The 14,549-nt window shown below is 37.0% G+C and overlaps 1 protein-coding gene and 1 long non-coding RNA gene across 4 annotated transcripts in view; both read right to left on the reverse strand.

Moving 5' to 3' along the window:
* Positions 1-14,549, reverse strand: part of SMARCA2 (SWI/SNF related, matrix associated, actin dependent regulator of chromatin, subfamily a, member 2) — a 105,241-nt gene that overhangs the window by 82,473 nt on the left and 8,219 nt on the right. For all 3 annotated transcript variants that reach the window (XM_052700928.1, XM_052700929.1, XM_052700930.1), the window contains exons 2-3: positions 12,498-12,759; positions 6,545-6,668 (exon numbers count right to left, since the gene is read on the reverse strand). In XM_052700928.1, the coding sequence (XP_052556888.1) occupies positions 6,545-6,668; positions 12,498-12,722 (349 nt within the window). In that variant the 5' untranslated portion in view covers positions 12,723-12,759. The remainder of the gene's footprint in view (positions 1-6,544; positions 6,669-12,497; positions 12,760-14,549) is intronic.
* On the reverse strand, positions 897-6,537 carry LOC128089474 (uncharacterized). Its single transcript, XR_008210523.1, has 2 exons — positions 2,342-6,537; positions 897-1,541 (listed from the first exon to the last, which is right to left on the reverse strand). It is a non-coding gene; the product is annotated as an uncharacterized LOC128089474 (long non-coding RNA).

The raw sequence follows: 14,549 nt of genomic DNA on the forward strand, positions 1-14,549 counted from the left end.
CTTCCTGTCCACCAGGACCCCCAAGTCCTTCTCCACAGGGCTGCTCTCAGGGAGATCTTCCCCCAGTTTGTATAAACACCTGGGATTGCCCCAGCCCAAGTGCAGCATCCTTCACTTGGCTTTATTGAGAGTCACTGTATCTCCAGTTTTGGTCCACATTATATAGCCTCCATCACACAAACACCAGGCTTCTTTTTGCAGATTCTTCTCATTCCTCTTACAAAATAAATCTGAACATACATTTAATTTTCTGGATAAGTCTGTTTACAATTTTAACAATTTAAAGTAAATTTTAAAACAAATTAAAGTAAATACTTCCAGTATCAATATAGACACTTCCAGCAGTGTTCATTCACATAAGCTGAAAACATTAACAGCCCAAGTTCAGTTAAATGCGGTAAGATTATTATTTAAACAGCCAACTATGAAGTCAGGGCAATGGATTTCCCTTCCTATTTAATCTATTAGCATTAAAATAAGGGTTTTAAGACTAAAACAAGGACATCATTGTGCTTGACTTCAAGAAAAGAAAACTGGATGCTGGAAATAGTCAGGAATGCTGCCCTTTCTAAAATTTGGCAGTGGAAAGCAGTAACTATTGAGGAGACAGATACCAGCAGTAACTGTTGAGGAGATATACAGGTCGCCTACAAATTGGTGTCCAACATTTATAAGCAATGGTGTTGTAGTATGACTGCAACAAAAATGTAACAAACTGTCTCAACCTGCAAGATTATTTCTGCATGACCAGCTTACCATTGAACATCAAGCAAGTAAAAAATCCAGAATCTAAATAATAAGGGTGCGTGTTTTAGTAATTATAATCAGTTTAAAAAGTAAATAAATAAATTCAAAAATCTCAGACTAGTGACTCTCATGGAAACAGAAAATAGGTGTTTATGAGCAAAATGACACATTTAATTTAGAAATGTTTTTGACTTACTCATCAAGGTAAACCTCATCACCTCAAAAAGGATCCACTTTTTGTTTCTTCACAGACTGTAATAATCATTACCTTGAAAATTCTGTCCTGACTTGCTCTAAGTTCATGGTCCTCATTTCAAGATTGTTCATTTGCAGCACATGTTCAGATTACACAGATCATATATATATATGTACAACCATATGTGCAGTTCAATTTATTTCTAATTTATAATCCATATTTATATGCACGTTTTCTAGATCCTCAAAATTGTGAGTGTACAGTGAAATTGTGGGTGTACATTTTCCAGTGAAAAGCCGATTTCAACATTTTATGTATTTATTTATGCATTTTGTGTTGTTGGTCATTTTTTTGTTTGTTTGTTTGTTTTTAAAGTGCATGCATGCTTTTGAAAGTTCTTTTTTTAAAAAAAGCTTTTAATTGGAACACTTTAGTTTAGATTAAATCTGATTTTGTGATCACTTCTAACCATACACCACATACAGAAGGGCTGTCCATGCATTTATCACAAATTCACAATCCACTTTCCTATTCACCAAGAAGCAAAACCATTGTTTCCTTCTCTAGCTTCACAGCTCTCCTCAGAATCTTGGACTCTCTTCACAGGTTCACAGATATCTGACCTATGATTATTGCAGTCTACTTTACATGAATAAGACAGAATTAAAGCCTTCACCTTCTACAACAATTCCCGCCCTTTGGGTTACAGAATTTATCAGGAAGACATGTACCACTGACTTACATTTCAAGTGACATAAAACCTACCACAAATATTTGGGTAATCCTTGTCCCAAAAGTTAATAATCTTCTTCAAATAAGAGGCAGATTTTTAATATAGTCTGAATTCATAAAACGTGAATTTGCCTGTACTTTTTTGAGTCATCCATTACATTCCACTCTAACATCTGGAAATGAGGAAATTGATCAAAAATTTAAAAAAAAATGCAGCTCACCATTCTCTAAACAAAAATGCAAGTTTTCCAAGTTTCAGAATCATTCTTTTATGTATTTTCTACTCAAGACACCATTATATGGAATCCTTAAGGCTGGAAAAGACTTTCCAAGATTATCTAGCCCAATCACCTGCTCAAGCAGGGTCAGATGCATCAAGCTGCCCAGTAACATGTCCAGAAGGGTTTGGAGATTATCTCCATGAATATGCATTAGACAATCTCCATGGCTAACAGCGTCACTGTTCAGCCACCCCTACAGTTAAAAATTGTTTTCTTACATTCCAGTGGAACTTTGTAGACTTCCATTTGTGCGTTTTGCCTCCTGTTCTGCCACTGGGCATCACAGCAAAGAATGTGGCTCTCTCTTTTTGCTCCTTTTGCTGAGTGTATGAGGTATCACTTAGCTTCTCTTCATATGACAGATGCTCCAAACATTCGATAGTACTTTAAATATTTCTCAACATTGTTGTTAACTGCAAGTATTATTATGTAATGTGATAGAACATTTCATCCAATTTATTCTTGCTCCTGGGTGCATGCACTACATTCCATTTCATAGTTTCAAGCACTGTATACAGGAACACGCATCAAATTCTGCCAGAGCAACCAGAACATTTTTCAGCATCGTTGCTTCCTATGACATAATTCTACACCTCATACACAAAAGACAGCTATCAGCACTGATTTTGTACTTATTTCCAGACCACTGACAAATAGAAGTGCTCCAAAAGTTATGCCTCCTATTTTATTATGTTGGCCCACAATGCCAGAGGTGGATGTTGATGGTACCAGCAGAAGAGATAGTCTTCTCACTAATATTCCATTACATGTTGTTGCCATGCAACAGGTGGCAGCAGAAGGGCAGTATGACATAATAGCATCTGACATGGAAGTACAGATAAAGCAAAAGTATGTCACTGAATTCCTCCATGCAGGAAAAAAAAAAAAACAAAAGGTACCCGCTGACATTCATAGACACTTGCTGAACACTTACGGGGAAACAGTGAGTGTGAGTGAGGCAGTGGGTCATATGTTTAAGCTGTGGCAAAAGGGATGTGGAAGACAAGCCACATTTCAAATGGCCACGCACAAATGTCACATCACAAAATGAAAAGCATCTGGATCAACCCATCCATTTAAATCTGGAGATTACAAACAGGACTGTGTACAGAGGTGAATATTGGCTTCAATGCACGGTAAATAACGATGGCAACATTGAAATATCACAAAGTTTGCACTAGGCCAACAAATGCTCAGACAGGAAAAGAATGAACACTGTTTGTAAGTTTGTCAGGATCTGCAGAACCAATATGAATCTGAAGGTGACAGTTTCCTGGATCACATTACTACCAGTGATGAGATGTGGTGTCACCACCATGAGCTAGAATCAAAACAGCAGCCCGTGGAGTGGAGATGTGTGAATTCCCCAACAAAGAAAAAGTTCAGGATGCAGTCCTCAGTGGGTAAAGTGGTGTTCACTGCCTTTGGGACAGGAAAGGGATGGTGCTTCCAGACTGGAACCTGGACAAACCACCAGCTCTGAACGCTGCATCACAACACTGACTAAGCTGAAAGCCCCAACTTCCAGAGTCAGGCCAGAGAAGACATCCTTTCTCTTGCAATACAGTAATGCAGGCCCTATACCAGTTTGAATATCATGGAACATACTGCCAGTTTTTACTGGGCTGTTCTACCACACCCACATCACAGTCCAGACTTGATGCCTTCTGACTTCCATCTGTTTGGGCTGATGAAATATGGACTGCACAGGCAACATTTTTCTAACAATGGAACTGTCAGAGCAGCTGTGAAACAGTGAGTCACCTCTGCTGGTACAGATTTTGATGAGCACAGCATGTGTGCGCTTGTTCACTGCTGGCAAAAATGCACAGCTAATGGTGCTGACTATACTGAAAAACAGTATTTTGTAGCTGAGAGTTTGCTCTATCAGTGTTATTATGTTCTTGTATCTGCTGTAGCAAATAAATAGAAGGCATCACTTTCAGAGCCTACAGATTTTGACAGCACTGAATCAAAAACAGACCCACAAAATGAACTAGAAATATTCCCAATAGGATGACCAACTTCTAGTAACAGGTTTTTTTTTTTTATAACCTTACATTTAACAAGTTTAATATATGTAATAGAACTTATATTGATTTTATACAGTGCTATTCATCTCTTAAACTGCTGCAAGAGAGTAGCAATCCAGGCACCTTTTGTAAGTATATTAGACCATCCAAGCTGTGCCTGTCATACTACTACTAGCTTTACCATTACATGGGCTAAGTCTGATTGTGCTACTCACTGTAAAAATACTATCCTGAATCTGTTTATAATTTAATAAATCAACCTAGTTTACAGTCTCCAGAAAAATGACTGTATATTTGTTTGACAGTACTGATTTTTCAATAAAACTGTTTCCAATGGCCTGCATCACAGACAGCCATACAAAATTAAAAGACAAACAAAACTCTTTTATTTTACCTAGAATCAATGCTAAGCTAACAATGACATGTAACCATTTTGCTTACATGTTTAAACTAATTGCAGAAGTCCAGAGTCACCCATTCCCTAGTGTTCTGAATATCTTCAGCTACTTTCCACTGAACTTTTGAAAATAACAGTAATCATCACATGTATTCACCTACTTTGATTTCAAGCCTACAAGCAATAAACCATGGAAAAGAAAAAAAAAAGAGAGAGACCTAGAACCAATAACGTATAATTTCTACTTGATTTGCATCTTGTTAAAACTACATATGGAAACTCAAGCTACTACACCAAAATCTCAAAGTGTATGTTATATCAAAAATATGGGTTTCTAATAACATACCAAGCATAACTGCAGATTCTGTCCAAATTAGAAGATTCACTACTCATCTCTCCATGTATTTGTAGAAAACTCACACTACTCCCTCTAGCGTGGGCACTCATGGGGAGAAGGGTTACTTATACTTTTTACTTCTCTCTTTTTTTAAAGTCTCTTTTACTACATATCCTATTTTCTCAGGGGTTGTGGAAATACAACTCTAATTGCCTGGTATATCAGACTGAAAGTAGGATACTACATGTTGGAGGGCTATCAAGAAGTGTGATTTTCTATCATGGAAATACACATACTAGGTCAGCACACAAGATCTTCCTATCACCTGTAAGAGCTTCTACTGCTACCAATCTCATTCATGAAAAAACAATCATATTAGAAGAAAACCAGATGGCAAACAGGCAAAGAAAGCTGAAAAGCTCCTCACTAACATGGAGTACTTTAAATATTAATGTTTTGGAGGTTTGTTTTTTTTAAAAAACTATTTCTTGAAAAAGTCTACTCAGGGGAGAACTCCAGTGTTCTTGATTCACCTTGCAACCATTGCTGACATACAACAAGGAGAGAGCAAGAACCTGAAATTTTTAAGCTGCCACAGATACTACTAATACTATGATCTGCTGCAGAACACCACAGTTGAGAAGTCTGATCTCAGCTAGCACAGAAAAGAAGACAACTTAGTTTTCTATATTTGCAGTATTCGCAATTTTTGTTGCTGTATATTTGAACCAACTATGTTTGAACTGGACCCATTGCTCACTTTCAAATGTTCTGATCATTTCAAGCAACAGTTTCATTACAAGCAAAACAAAGAATGTGAATACAAAGTCATTCAAAATTTTGCTCTCAAGTGATTCTGCTTTTATGCTACTGAAGTCAGTGAAAATGTTTTAATCAATGGATAATTTGTCCTGGTAGAAGTTATTTTTCAGTTAACTGATACGAAACAATGAAATTGGAAAACAATACTTCATGGTGTTGAAGGTCCAAGATGGAGACTCCTATGATGCATTAGCCACTAGGGTCACAGTAAACTGCAAAGCCACAAAGTAATCCAGGTAAAATCATTTTGTTAGCCTATATCTATTCTATCCTTCCAGCATTTTTCTTACTCTGTAATAAATGTGTAAACACAGCAAACAATAACATATCTTAATATATCAAATGTGTATCAAATCAGAATCTCAACTTCAGGTGGGATTCAGGTGTTACAGTAATACATTAACTCTACAATATACCAAGTCTATCTGCTGAACTAATTAATACTGCCAGATGTTACCAGATAAATCTCCAGCATATTGAGCTGCTTACAAAATGCAAGCCCTTTTATGCTGAATGACATAAAGATAAGTAGCAATATAGTAAAAGGTGTTCCTATTTTCTGACATAAAAAAATAATGGGCAAATAGTTTGATCAGGCCCTGATCAAACAACACATACACTAAAGAAGACTTCTTCAGGTTTGCTTGGATTCTTCTCTTACCATTCCTTCATCAACAGAATAAAATAGATAATATTCTATTGCACTTCAATTTAGCCACATCTGTTTAACAGACAAAAGCTAACATCTGTAAAAGACTTACTCCAATTATTTGCCCTAGCCATAGAGTTGAACCTTAAGGAAACGCCTTTCTTCTTTTTTCCAATACATGACCAATAAGAACTCCAGACAGGATGTTATTCACCTTGCTGCCTGATTTGAGCTAAGTTTTTCCAAGCAAAGATGAATGAAAATAATTAGAAAACTATTCCATGGAACTACTGACTCTCTGCAGCAGAATGCAGTCTCAAATTCATATAGCATGCATAGTATGTATGAACCTTGGCTATGCTGGTCCATTGGACTCTGAGGTGGGCCCATCCCAGGGTGAGGAGGTCGCATAGTCTTCATGGAGCCACAGTGAACGTCTTCAACCATTCCTTTCTCATGTAAGCCATCAATGGTCTGTGAAAACAAAATAAGTATTTGAACAGAAACAATACATAAGTTCACTACAAAAATCCAAAGGAATTTAACTCAAAACCTAAGTAAATACAAAATAGAGAAGTACAAACTTTTCTTAACTGTCATTCAAATGAATTCATCTGACACATTTACCCCTGCAGTCAAACATTTTGGAAAGCACAAAGCACCACTGGACTGCTCGTTTGTTCCCTGTCCGTATCTTTTCTTGACTTTTTTTTTCCCCCCTCCTTAGGATCTGTTTGGCAACGCCAGGGAGGCAAACTGCCCACATACAAGCACATGAACGGCACTGGTCTCATATTACAAAGTGGTGTAACATACACCAACTTGTTAAAGTACAGCCTGTGGCTTGGCTTGAGCTATTTTTAGCCCAAACTTTGCCCTTTCTATCTCTGCTCTGTTGGAATGCCCCAAACACTTTTTCTCTTCAAACACAAAGATATAACTGCTACAGGTTCCCTAGTTTTGCCTGCAAAGAAGAGGTTAAGGCAATCAAGGAATGGGAGACAAGGTTCTACACAAATACTTACGCTCTATACAGTTCCTGATACTTTATTCACTCAAGAACTACAGTTACCATGGTATTTGGTATGCAGAACAGGGCCAAATGTCTTCCAAAGACGGTGCAGAGAATACAGCTTGGGGTCAGAAAAACATGCTGGAGGCATGCAGTGCACTGGAAATTGTTCCTTAATAGAAACTGTCAAATTCCAAGTATGAGAATAAGGCAAAAAGTGGTATCAGAAGAAAAAGAAAACTAAAAAGGTTTACCTGAGAACAAAAAATTACACAAGGTCCCTAAAATGAAATGAGATTCTTCTTACTCACTGATAACTTCAAATAACTTCATTTGCAAGGCTTGGTATTAGGGAAAAAAGTCATTCATCTCTATACAGAAACACCAAACTGCCTCACTCTAGAACATATACACAGGTACACTAAACATTGTTACTGCAAACCGATTGCACACAGAGACCTTGCAGTTTGTTTAATATACATGCAGGCCTATTAATTGGGAACTCTTTATAACAGAGAGATAGAAAAACTTACTCCAATTGAAAATACAGGTTGCCTAAGAAGCTACATTAACTTAAAGGAAAATATAGAGAAACTTCTTCTCTTTGAGAAATTTGTTGCATAAGGACAACCCAATTTTAATTAATCCATTTTATACAGAAAATGGGAAAGAAGACAAAACTCTACACTTTATTTGTAAATTCTTCATAAAACTATTTATTTTCCATCAAAATAATTTTACTAGATTTAAAGCATCTTTAAACAAAAAGTGTTGTTGTTGTTGTTGTTTTTAATTCAGCATTTTTGAATCATTTCACCATCATTTTTTCCTTACCAGAAACTAAAGGTTAAAAAAAAAAAAAAGTTACAAAAAAAGGAGGAGCAAATAGGAATTGTGTTTCAATAGGATGTTTAATCATGCCAGAACAAAAACACTTGTGAAATAAACTTGTATCAGAAAAAAAACCCTGATACAGTATTTTTGAGTACATGAGTTTGGGATATGGAACAGAAACATAAAGGCAGACTGACATGTGAAAAATAGTTTCATTATGCTGATCAAATAAAGCTAACACCCTTTTCTGAAGTGCGAAATGCTCTTCTTGTCTCTTCTCCCCTGTTTATAAAGGCAGTTAACCCTGATGAGAATGCTTAGCTCACACCTTACCAAGCTGAATATTACACTAACAGAAATACTTGTACAACCAGAACCATTCCTATTTTGCCACAGTACGTATCTATAACTCAATCTTTAGGACCTCCAAGAGGAGAAACATACTGAGTAGGAAACCAGATCTGATTTCTTTAACAAGAAGACTATGGCTGTGCACACCTGTGGTGTGACAGCAGGGATGGGCATCACCGCATGAATGGACAGCAACCGTGCAGCCTCTCTTGAGGCTAGAAACTTCAAAGAGCTTGAGACAGTACACACATATATATCCAGGGCATCAGAAATACAAGCACAGGAGAAGGTGGACAAACAATTCAGGCACTAATGAAAAGCAATGAGGAAGAAAGCAAACACATGTCCACACTTCTCCTTTCAAAAAGAATTTAAGGCAAAACAAACAGGAATGGAAGGATAGGCACACGACCATAAATGACAGAAATGCCAGCTGGAGGAATGGTTCTGTGGGAAGAAGAGCTGACCAAAAAAACAGGGTTTTGTAAAGATCTTTTTTTTTTTTTCTCAAAAAATTGAAAGCAAAACAAAATCTGGAACAAACTCAAATGTTCCAAGTCAAACAGAAGGGAGGATAAGTTTAATAAAAATTGGGTTTGCTTCACTATGTTTGCAGAAATTATGCTGTGAAAGTCTAAAAGAGAAATTCATTAGAAGCAGACTTAAAAAGGCAGAACTGATGGATCTGTTTTTACTAAAAAAGCTAAAAGAAAGACAAAGGTGGCATAAATTTCTTCCAAGACAAAATTAGTTTCAATGATGCTAAGTTATGCAATGATTCTTGTGTTTTCAAGGATATATTTAATCTAAAAGTACCACTACAGTCCATGAGAAAATACATAAAAACAAACAGATAAAGACTACTCAACTTAAAAAATCGTTATTTCTCAAAAGCTCTTTGAAATGCTACATAGTTACAAAGTTAGCTGAGGACTTGAACCAATGTAACAGCAGCACCATTACCAAAACCTTGCTTCGCAAGCCCAGACCGTAAATTCACTGGAGGAGTAAAATCAAGGCAATCATGTAACTACACTTTCTTCTGATTTTTCCCACCTTCCCATTATTTTCAGCTCATGATAAAATCCAAGGCTGTTACACTTTACCCATTTCACAGGGCCCCAAAAGATCTCTAAGTACCTCTCCTTGAATCTGTGTTCTCTTGCACCCAAAATGCACATCAATGAAAATTGAATTGTAATGACCTTCCTGGCAATTTCACTGGTAGTCTGAACATTTCTTGAGCAAGTAACAGGAAAGATAATTAACTTGCTGTTTCTATGAAAGGTACGTTATTATGTAAATTGACTGTAAATTTTCCTGTGGAAGTTTTCTGGGGTTATTATACAGTGAATATAGAGTCTCCATCTTTCAATAGTAACTACTTTTAAGTAATCAAACTGTAGGAATCGTAACTTTTACTTAATGACTTATTTACCTACTTTTGCATATTTTCATTTTCATGCATGATGGTCTGCAAGCTAGCCAAACATCTAACAGAGATTTAAGGTACTTTGTCACCTTCTTGCTGGATTTTGAAAGTGAAAACCACAATCCCATTGCATTTGTGCAATAAACAAGTAATTGCTTAAGTGGAACAGTTTCTGCTTATTCTCTCACTTTCACTACACTTTTGCTTGTCCACTTAAAAAAAAAGATTAAAAAAAAACACAACCCAACCCAAAACACCATGTTCCATCATGACACAAAGGCCATGGACTAGCTTTAAATAAACAACTTAAAATAAAGCCAAATAGAAAAAAAAACTACCTAGTCAAACTGAAAATTACAAGTGGCTGACCAGATTTCTTTTAACTACATGGAATGTCACTCAAGCAGCAATTGCAAAACAGTCTAGAGGCACACTTTCAAAAACTTTCTTAACAGACCCTTCCCAGAACGTCTCTCTTGGTTGTTTCAATGCACTATTTCTGGAGTTGTACGTAAGAACAGTCTAGAAAATTGATCTACACTGAAAAAAAAAACCCAACAACTTTCCACCTGCATCAGTTCAACAGATTTATTTTGTAGCTTAGTCTGAGCTTCTGTGTCTCTGTCTCTCACATGCACATACTATCTCTGAAAGAAGTTTAATGATTATTTCTAATGCTGATATAACATCAGACATCTGAAGAACATCTTGAACTTTTAGGTCCCCTTCAACCCAGGCTATTCTATAATTCTATGAACATACAAGATGAAACATGATATAGCAGCTGAAGACAATATATGGGATATTGAACTGCTGAACTACGAAATTCCTGGTGTTAGACTTATCTTCTTCAGGCACAGAATCTCTTAATAAAGAAAGAACTGAGACAATTGAAGGATGTAAACCTTATCCATCTAAGATGTTTGGAGCACTCAACAGAGTAATGGCACCTTAGGTAGTCAACCACCTCACAAACAAGGAAATATCAACTGAAAATAGTAAATCTGGCCTAGCTAATTGCTAACTTACTTCAAGATCCACATGCAAGACATAGTTTTTAAGTACAAACAGGTAGTTGGATCATGGCCTTCTTCACTTCAGCTGTCATTGTGTCATTAGAAATTTTAATGATACAGTTCTTCATGCACTGTAACATGGCAGTGTTATGTCTGTATGTATATAGACATTTTAACTGCTTTAGTGACTAAAATTAATCCATATGTGAAAATTACACACAAAGTTGTCAATTCACAAGGAAAATGAAGATATGTTTACATTACTTTAAGACTATATTATTACTTTGATTTAAATTTCTTTACCAACGTGCTTACATGGCAAGGTTCAGTTGCAGCGAGCTGTAGGGATGGCCTCTAAGCACAGCACAGCAGCTGCCCCACAGTATGAAAGCCTGTTTCCAGCTGGCTCCAAAAGGGACCCACTGCTAGTCAAAGCTGAGCTATGAGCCAGTTGCACTTCTGTGATAATGGTTCTGAGAAAGGCTAAAATGCTGCACAGTAGTAGTGAGAAAGACGAATAGGAAAACGTGAGAAAAACAGCCCTGCAGATATCAATTCCACTAATCTTCCCTAAATCTAGTCTGTTTTGCCTGCAACAGCCATTGCTGAGTGATTTCCCTGTGCTTTTCTCAATCTGCTAACTTACTCACTGTATCTCCTGCACCTTCCTGCCCTGCCTTGCTAAGGAAGTTAGAGAATGGCTTAGGTGGGCATCGTCAGTCAGCCAGGGTCAAGCCACAATAGCCTATATAAGTAACACATAGCATCAACAAGTTAGCAAAATGCCTTGTGAATCTTGGTTCTGAAAGCTGCTACTTCATTCTTCTGAAAGCAGAATATCAGTGAAGTTTAAGTGATTCATTAGTTCCAAATATGTGGTTCATAGCTGCATGAAAATGACATGTTAAGAGTGTGAGTTAAGAGATTGTTCCCAAACAGAAAATTCTGCTCCTTCAAAAATCTTCTCAAAGCAGAAGACATAAAGAATAGCCCAAGTACACGTGTAACGTTAAGTGTATGACAACAGCTAATGTACAATTATTCACACATTCTACAATATGGAGTTTAAAATTCATTAATAAGGAGTCTCTGTAAAAGTATTTCAAAACACAGAAGTTTTTCATCCAACACAGAAGATTAAACAAATTTGTAGGCACAAGCCATTAAAAGTATTAAAATGAATATCAAAATTAAATCAAATCATAATTAAATCAAATTAAATTGTGCAAAACTAAAGAACTCAGAAAATTTTTACGGCAGCATGACACTCCAAAATAGATAAGGACAAAAGGTAAAAGGTGGATAGAATCGTCTACTCTAAGACTTTAATACTTACAATTCCAACATTTCTTTAGTATGGTCTAGTGTATGGAAAGTTCACAGTTCAAGAAGAATTTCAAAAATAAGAATTTCCAAACTATTAAGTTTGTAATTCAAAGTAGCGTATTAAGAGCAAAGCAGCTGTACATAATCTCATGCGTGTATCATCTTTAGCAACAAAGACAGAACTAACAGTGCTGTTGCAGTTTTGCAGGTGATACATGAGTTCTAGTAGCAGTTATGCAAGCCTAAATGCAGTAGAAGTTGGGTTCTTACTCACTGGAGAGTGAGTTTATTCTTTTTAAAGAATAAAAGATTCACTTGTAATAAATTATTACCTTATGCATTTGGTGCATGCCTTCCTGTGGATAATCAGTGGGCCCCATTGCTGGCATTTGATGCGGGACACTGGGTGGACCTGGACTTGGCCCCATCATGCTGTGAACTGAGCCAGGAGATGGCCCTGGTCCTGGGCTCGGTCCTAGAATCGGTCCAGGTGACGGTCCTGGTCCAGGGGAAGGACCAGGATGAGGCATGGCGCCAGGGTCTGTGGGCGTGGACATCTATTTTTCTGTCTCCTTTTCAGTGAGCAGAATAGCTCTAATAACAGAAAAACAAAACAAAGACATTTTCTATATGACATCAGGGCATTCAAGAAAATGTAGTAAAGAAAATCTACTGGCAATCATCACATGCGCATGCAAGCTGTCACCAGCAGAAAATGCTTAAGTGCTTCTTAATACGGAACATTTCTCTGACCACCCTTCAAAAAGCCCACCAGAAGGAGGAAGCTCCGATAGTTCAGTCAATTTCTGGATGCTTATATATTAGTATGAGAGCAACACAGCAACTAGGCTATGTGAAATAACTACTGGTGAAAACTGTCGTTCAACCGACTTGCAGTCATCAAAGCACGCAACAGGCAGTCATGTACACTACTACTACAGAATACAGAGTAGACTGTGCAACTCTGTGATATACGTGTGTTCAAAAACCCACACTCAACACACATGACAGCAATTCTTATAAAATTCATGGGGACATAGAAAAACAAGTGGTAGAAGTATTATTAATGCTATCTTCTGACTATTTTTTTTAGTTCGACACTGAAGACTTTCCTGGATGTCTCTGTATGGTAATCTCAGTATCAAATGAAACACACAGTAGAAAATACAATTACTTTGGGCTGAATACAGTTAGAACTCACTTGAGGGATTCTGTTGATGTCACAAGCCAGGAGAATGCAGCTCAAGTGGCTTATAAAACGGTAAGTGCTCAGAGAACAAATAGCAGGCTTTTACAAGCTGGAAAAACAACTACTACTATTTTCTATTTCTATGTTCTTAAGAAAACAAACTGATGCAGAGTATGGGCTTGAAGCATCCTTCATCTCTCTGAGAACTTCTATCAATGGTTACAATTGAGAACTTTTAGTCTACTACTGCCAGATTATTGTAATGCAGTGACATAACAGGCATATTTTTACAAAACTGAGAGTTGATGCCAACAAGACCAGTCATATTTCTTGGCATTCCCCTCTCCCAGAAGCCTCATTTTCTTCTGTTTGATCACAGGGTGATCTCATTATCTGAGTAACTAAGACAGCAGAAAAATAGCACCGCATAAGAAAACAAATTACAATTTTTTAGGTTACTAAAGTGACTTTCTAAAAGGACAGATGGATCCCAACATCAGCACAAAGAAGCAAGCAGGATCACCGCCTTCAACAATAGCTGAACACAGGCTTAGCTTGCTCTCTCAATTCAATCCGGACACAGTTTTTACAACATTACCAGTTCAGAATTACTTGTCTCAGAACAATAAATACAGTATGGTGAAAAATGAGTCTTTACAAACAGCATTTTAATTTGCAGTATTTCCATAGTACATCATGGGGTTCCCTGACCCATATTCTCTTCTTATACGAGTTGTTACAAAAGATTGCTCTACACCCACATCAGGATTTACATACATGCCATGGTTAGCAGTAATTACTTTCTAACTGGAGTAAGTGGTGTAACCCTGTTATGGCACTGCTTACATAAATCCACGCTGTAACACTGCAAACACCCTGGTTCACAGAAGTCAAGTTAAGAAACAGACACTGAAGACGAGCAAAGTACCCTGCTGAGATTCCTACCAAAGTAGAAAGGAGGCCCATCAGCATGATGCATCAGAAAGAAAAGCAGATTCATGTTTAATTACGGCAATTAGGGGATACAAAGTTTACAGAACTCATCTTTTTTTTTTCTTTTATGAGCAAGAATCTTTACTTACTGGGTCCAGTAGAGAAGTTAAACACTACCAAATCAAGACTATTCTCAATTATTTACCCCTAGTTATCTGCACCTTGTGTCAGGATCAAAACGGCTTGCTAGCTTTTATTCATA

This window comes from Tympanuchus pallidicinctus, unplaced genomic scaffold, assembly GCF_026119805.1.
Source record: "Tympanuchus pallidicinctus isolate F22 unplaced genomic scaffold, pur_lepc_1.0 scaffold4, whole genome shotgun sequence".
NCBI lineage: Eukaryota > Metazoa > Chordata > Aves > Galliformes > Phasianidae > Tympanuchus > Tympanuchus pallidicinctus.